General features: G+C 39.4%; 1 protein-coding gene across 3 annotated transcripts in view; it reads left to right on the forward strand.

Moving 5' to 3' along the window:
• Positions 1-7,187, forward strand: part of LOC100944549 (L-lactate dehydrogenase C chain) — a 32,270-nt gene that overhangs the window by 15,154 nt on the left and 9,929 nt on the right. For all 3 annotated transcript variants that reach the window (XM_023518859.1, XM_023518804.1, XM_023518831.1), the window contains 2 exons: positions 2,544-2,717; positions 6,144-6,261. In XM_023518859.1, the coding sequence (XP_023374627.1) occupies positions 2,544-2,717; positions 6,144-6,261 (292 nt within the window). The remainder of the gene's footprint in view (positions 1-2,543; positions 2,718-6,143; positions 6,262-7,187) is intronic.

Below are 7,187 nucleotides of genomic sequence, written 5' to 3' on the forward strand. Positions count from 1 at the left end.
CTCAAGCGAGTCTCCTGCCTCAGCCTCCCAAGTAGCTGGGACTACAGGCGCCCACCACAGCACCTGGCCATTTTTTGGTTGCAGCCATCATTGTTGTTTAGCAGGCCTGGGCTGGGGATTTGAACCCGCCACCTTAGGTGTATGTGGCTGGCGCCTTAGCCGCTTGAGCCATAGGTGCCAAGCCTTGAGACAGAGTCTTACTGTGTCACCCTTGGTAGATGGCATGTCTGTGGTATCACAGCTCACAGCAACCTCAAACTCTTGGGCTTAAACTATTCTCTTGCCTCAGACTCCCAAGTAGCTGGGGCTACAGGTGCCAGCAATGCCCAGCTATTTTTTTTGTTGTTGCAGTTATTTAGCTGTTGTTTTAGCTGGCCGAGGCCGGGTTTGAACCTGTCACCCTTGGTGTTTGTGGCTGGCACCGTAACCACTGTGCTACGGGTGCTGAGCCTTGTTTTGTCTTTCAACAGCTATGTGTTATATTGTGGATTTCTTTGACTTTACCCTATTTGAGGTTTGTTGATCTATTTGGGTGTACAGAATAATGGTTTCACCCAAATTGGGAAGTTTTGGGGCAGTGTCTGTAACTCAGTGGGTAGGGCACTGGCCACTGGCCCCATTCACCCAGGCTTGTGTGCCTGGGCCAGCTAAACAATGATGACAACCGCAACAAAAATATAGCCAGGCATTGTGGCAGTCCCAGCCACTTGGGAGACTCAGGCAAGAGAATTGCTTAAGCCCAAGAGTTTGAGGTTGCTGTGAGCTGTGATGCCACATCACGCTATCGAGGGCAACGTAGTGAGACTCTGTCTCAAAAGAAGAAAACCAAATTGGGAAGTTTTTGGCCAATACTTCTTCCAGTTTCTTTCTTCTCTTCCTCTCACTCCTATTATGTGTATAGTAGTATTCTTGCTTGTGTCCTAGAAGTCTTATAGGCTCTGTTCATTTTTCTTCATTTTTTAAAATAGAAGTGAAATCCATATAAGATACAATTAATGATTTTACAGTGTACTATTCTGTGTATATAGTGTGTTCACAATATTGTTCAACCTCAGCTCTTCATTCTTTTTTCTTTCTGAACCTCAAATTGGAAATTTTCAATTTACTTATCTTTAAGTCACTGATTCTGTCTTCTGCCTTCTGAATCTGCTATTGAGCCCTTCTAGTGACTTTTTAATTTCAGTTATTGTACTTTTCAACTTCAGAATTTCTTTTTTTTTTGAGACAGAGCCTCAAGTTGTCACCCTGAGTAGAGTGCTATGTCATCACAGCTCACAGCAACCTCTAACTCCTGGGCTCAAGCTAGTCTCCTGCCTCTGCCTCCCAAGTCGCTGGGACTACAGGCACCTGCCACAATGCCTGGCTATTTTTTGGTTACAGCCATGATTGTTGTTTGGTGGGCCTGGGCTGGATTCACCCGCCTGGATTCATACACCCACCAGCTCAGGTGTATGTGGCTAGTGCCTTTGCCACTTGACCCGCAGGCTCCAAGCTTCAACTTCAGAATTTCTATTTGTTTCCTTTACTTTTTATAATTTATTTACAAAATATATTTATTTATTGATATTCTCTATTTGGTGAGACATCATTCTCATATTTACTTTAGTTCTTTAGACATGGTTTTCTTTATTTCTTTAAATATATTAAAATACTTGATTTAAATTATTTAGCTAGTAAGTCTTTGTTTAATGTCTGGGTTTTCTCAGGGACAGTTTGTATTAATCGTTCCTTTTGTTCTATATATGGCCATGTTCATTTATTTCTTTGCATGCCTCATAATTTGGGGGATATTTGGAAAATTATAATATAAAAATTCTGTAAACCAGACCTATGCACACATCCCCCTGTTTGTTATTATTTCTTCTTATTGTTTGTTTCATGGCTTTTATGAATTAATAATTCTACAAAGTCTGTATTATTTATTATACGTGGTTACAGAAATCTATGTTCCATTTGCTTATTGACTGGCTAATGATTGGACAGAACTTTCCTTAAATACCTGTCACCAAAAAGTATCTTCTAACCTTTGTTGGAGACCTGCTTGTATTTATATTAGGTCATGCCTTTAACATTCAGCTGGACAGTTTAAAACTGTGTTTTAGCCTTCCCTTCCTGCTTGAACAGAGCCTTAAGGTCAGACAGAGCAAAAGATTACAGTGGTCTTCTGATGTTTTTCCTGAGCATGAAGAAGCCTGCACATAATGCTGGGTGTGTCCATACGTAGGAGATGCTGACAGCTTAGACGAGGATGTGGTGATGGAAAGAAGCTATCTAGAAGTTAGAGTCAACTGACTATTAGATATACAGATAGGCACATAACATATCAAAAGAGGATTTCTTTTATTTTAAAGTCAGTAATGAATAATTTAATAGTTTAAAAACTTTTGTAAGCAATTATCCATATTTCTTTGTTGATATACTTCACTTTGAACTCTTCATAAATCTGTATTTGATTGTAAGGCAATTAATTATCTATCCAGAAAAGCAATTTAACGAAAGAAGTTACTCTGAATCTTTTTCTAACATAAAATTATTTTTCCTAGTGGACCTTTTGACATACGTAGTGTGGAAGTTAAGTGGTTTACCTGCGACTAGTGTAATTGGAACTGGTTGTAATCTAGATTCTGCCCGTTTCCGTTACCTAATTGGAGAAAAGTTGGGTGTTCATCCTACAAGCTGCCATGGTTGGATTGTTGGAGAACATGGTGATTCTAGTGGTAAATATAAACCTATTATCATATGTAACTACCCATCTTGTCCCTAATAATACTTATTTAAATTCTTTTTTTCTGATATTAACATAGTCATATAACTTTGATCATATTAGTATTTTGCTCATATATATTTTTCTGTTCCTTTATTTTCAATCTTTTACATCATTGATATAGCAGCCTCTCATAAGATATTCCATAAAACAGGTAGCTATTTAAAAAGTCATTCTGGGGTGGCGCCTGTAGCTCAGTGAGTAGAGCACTGGCCCCATATATTGTGGGTGGCGGGTTCAAACCTGGTCCTGGCCAAACTACAACGACAAATAACAAAAAAAAGTCATTCTGAGTGTTTCTCTTATCTAAAGTACTTTTTTATTTATGATTTTTAATAGCTTTATTAAGATATGATTTACATGCCCTAAAATTCAACCATGTATTATTGACTGCTTTTTAATATATTCACAGTTGTAGAACCACAGTCTAATTATAGAATATTTTTCATCAACTCTAAATGAAACCCCCATTCCTCTACCTCCCCTAGCCCTAGGCAACCACTAATCTACTTTCTGACTCTATAGATTTGCTTCTGCTAAAATTTTCATATAAACAAAATTATATAATGTGATTTTACCTATTAAGACCATACCAACCTCTTTCTTTTCTGTATTTGAGTACTTAAACTCTGCTATGTAGTTAGAACTTCATACTTTTTTTTTTTTTTTTGCAGTTGTCATTGCTGTTTTAGCTGGCCGGGGCTGGGTTCGAACCTGCCACTCTCGGGATATGGGGATGGTGCCTTACCCACTGAGCCATAGGCACCACCCAGAACTTTATACTTCTTACAATGTTCCTTAATTATGTCATATGTGTAAATCTTCTTTCCATAATGGTAGTAAACCCACTGAGAATAAAAACCATTTATTCATTGTTAAATCATTCATTTATTTAAAATGTTTTATGTGTACTTTTCTTTATATTTCAAGAGCCATGGTATAGTAAATACTTGATTTGGAAAAATACTTTTTTGATGAGTGCCTTAATTTGACCCTATTGGCTTGTGTTATTATCCTAATGCAGCTCTTCTTTTTGAAGGTCCTTAAAAATAATTTTCCCATGGTTCGGTACCCGTGGCTCAAGTGGCTAAGGCACCAGCCACATACACCTAAGGTGGTGGGTTCAAATCCAGCCTGGGCCTGCCAAACAACAGTGATGGCTGCAACCAAAAAAATAGCTAGGCGTTGTGGCAGGCACCTGTGGTCCCAGCTACTTGGGAGGCTGAGGCAGGAGACTTGCTTGAGCCCAGGAGTAGGAAGTTGCTGTGAGCTGTGATGTCACAGCACTCTATCCAGGGGGGACAGCTTGAGGCTCTGTCTCAAAAAAAATTTTTTTTTCCTCAGGTATATTTTAACTTCTCACATTTAATATTCTATGATTTTACTTTTAGAAAAATATTCTGATTAGCATTAATTTGAACATATTTAGCATTCTATTTAGCATTATTTTTCTTTGTTTCTCTTTTCCTGGTTTCTGTTATATCTTCTTTAATTTCCTCTACTACTTGAGATTATACTTTTCTTGTAAATGGTTATCTATAAAGTTTTAATATTCATACTTGATCTCAAGATTATTAGTGTATTTACTCTTCTTTGGAATAATATAAATACTTTAGAATGATTTACGTTTGATCACCCTCTTTCTGTTTATATGTAATTATTAAGTCATTTTTGGGATCTGTCCTATTTTTATCACCCCCAAGTAATGATAATTGTTATTGTATGAATAGTCCATACTTGTTTTGATTTATATACATGTTTGCCAGTTTTATCTTTATTGCCTATCTTTATTTTCTACATCTCACTCCTTTCCCCACATTCAATTTGTTTCTTTCCTTCTTTCTTTTTCCTTTCCTTCCTTTTCCTTTCCCTTTCCTTTCCCCTTCCCTCCCTCCCCTCCCCTTCCCTTCCCTTTCCTTTTGACAGAGTTTCACTTTGTCACCCTCGGTAGAGTGCCATGGTGTCACAGCTCACAGCAACCTCCAGCTCTTGGGCTTAGGCAATTCTCTTGCCTTAGCCTCCCAAGTAGCTGGGACTGTAGACACCCACCACAATGCCTGGCTATTTTTTTGTTGCAGTTTGGCTGGGGCCAGGTTCGAACCCACCACCCTTGGTATATGGGGGCTGGTGCCCTACTCACTGAGCCACAGGTGCCTCCCACATTCAGTTTCTTTCTTTCTGAACTATATCTTTTTTTTTTTTTTTTATTGAATGGTAACTATGTACATTAATGTACTTCTGGGGTACAGTGTGGGGTTTTCACACACAATCCGAAACACTTCCATCAAACTGGTTAACATAGCCTTCATGTCATTTTCTTTTTTTTTTTTTTTTTTTTGGAGACGGAGCCTCAAGCTGTCCCCCTGGGTAGAGTGCCGTGGCATCACAGCTCACAGCAACCTCCAACTCCTGGGCTCAAGCGAGTCTCCTGCCTCAGCCTCCCAAGTAGCTGGGACCACAGGCACCCGCCACAATGCCCGGCCATTTTTTGGTTGCAGCCATCATTGTTGTTTGGCGGGCCCGGGCTGGGGATTCGAACCCGCCACCTCAGGTGTATGTGGCTGGCGCCCTAGCCGCTTGAGCCACAGGCGCCGAGCCATGTCATTTTCTTAGTTATTGTTTTAAAACGTTCACATTCTACTCTTAGAAAGGTTCACTTGTACCCTTGTAAGATAAACCTCAGAAGTGATCCCTCCAATCCCCCTCCCTCCACCCACTCCCCGCTCCCCTCTGAACTATATCTTGTCAGTATTATTTATATGAATGTGTTTTAGTCTCACCTCATTATGGAACAACAGTTTAACTGGATGTGTGATTTACAGTTTATACGCGTGCACACACACACACACACACACACACACTTTTTAATAGGGTCTTACCAATTAACTCAGACTGGTCTTAAACTCCTGAGCTCAAGCAGTCCTTCCACTTCAGCCTCCCTAGTAGCTGGGGCTATAGGCACATGCCATTGCACACAGCTAATATTTTATCTTTCTTATCCTTTTCTTTGTGCCTTTTGTCTGTTGCTTAAAAATGCCTCCTATACGTGTACTACACAATTATAAATAAATTCTACCTATTTTCTAACACCCCACACTTTTATTTCTTAACATTTCTCCCTTTTATGCATTTGAAACTTATTTTTATGTTAGTTTATGGTAGTAAACTAACATTAAAAAAACAAAACACTGATGGGCAGCACCTGTGGCTAAAAAGAGTATATGTCCCGGCCCCATATACCGGAGGTGGTGGGTTCAAACTCAGCCCCGGTTAAAAACTGAAAATAAAAAAAAAAAAACCAACAAAAAACAAAACATTGATCTCAAACTACTGATGCAATATTGGGAAGAAGAGTTCATTCTGAGATATGTTTTTCTAGTGCCCATATGGAGTGGGGTGAATGTTGCTGGTGTTTCTCTGAAGACTCTGGATCCTAAATTAGGAACTGATTCAGATAAGGAACAGTGGAAAAATATCCATAAACAAGTTGTTTCAAGGTAATAGTACCCATTCAACTTCTTAATGCTTTAATAATCAGTCTTTTTTTTTTTCTTTCAGTAGATACAAGGTCTTGCTTTGTTGCTAAAGTTTAGTGGCACAGTCTGAGCTCACTGTAACCTTGAACTCCTGGGCTCAAATGATCCTCCCATCTCAGCCTCCTAAGTGGCTAGGATTATAGGCCCATGCCACCATCCCCTGCTAATTTATTTTATTTTTATATTTTTTTGAGACACAGTCTCACTCTGTCACACTGGGTAGAGTGCCCTGGAATCATGTTCACAGTAGCCTCAAACTCTTGGGCTCAATGATGCTCTTACCTCAGCCTCCTGAGTAGCTGGAACTATAGGCGCCCACTATCACACCCTGCTAACTTTTCTATTTTTTTAGTAGAGACTGGGTCTTGCTCTTGCTTAGGCTGGTCTCAAACTCCTGAGCCAAGTGATCTACCTGCTTCAGCCTCAGAGAGTGCTAGGATTACAGGTGTGAACCACTGCGCCCATCCTAAAAGCACAATTTAAAAAAAGTACAAGGCAACAAATAGTGGTCTGAATTTCAAAATGTCAAACCAGCAGAGCATGATAGATTTTAATCTGGGACTAAGTTTGTTGAGTATGGTGAAAAAAAACACAGTATGGGTCTCAGTATTTTCTTTAGGAAGTATTGCAAATGCTTGGTTGTAGCTCCTAGGTCCTGTCACTGCATGGGCACACTCAGTTGAAAAGGATGAAACTGACTTCTGGGGCAGGCTACCCTGACACAGGAAAGCTGCTGTCTTTGTTTCTTGAAGTTTTTAATACAGTTCTTTCACATAATCCTCAGGGTCTGCATGCTTACTCCCAGTCTTGATGCAATGCATGAATCAAAGGTTTCATAATATCCAGTGTTGATAACCTAGTTCTATTATGGTTAATAGTCTTCACTT

The sequence above is a fragment of the Otolemur garnettii genome, unplaced genomic scaffold (assembly GCF_000181295.1).
Source record: "Otolemur garnettii isolate 467f Iridium unplaced genomic scaffold, OtoGar3 scaffold00001, whole genome shotgun sequence".
Lineage (NCBI taxonomy): Eukaryota > Metazoa > Chordata > Mammalia > Primates > Galagidae > Otolemur > Otolemur garnettii.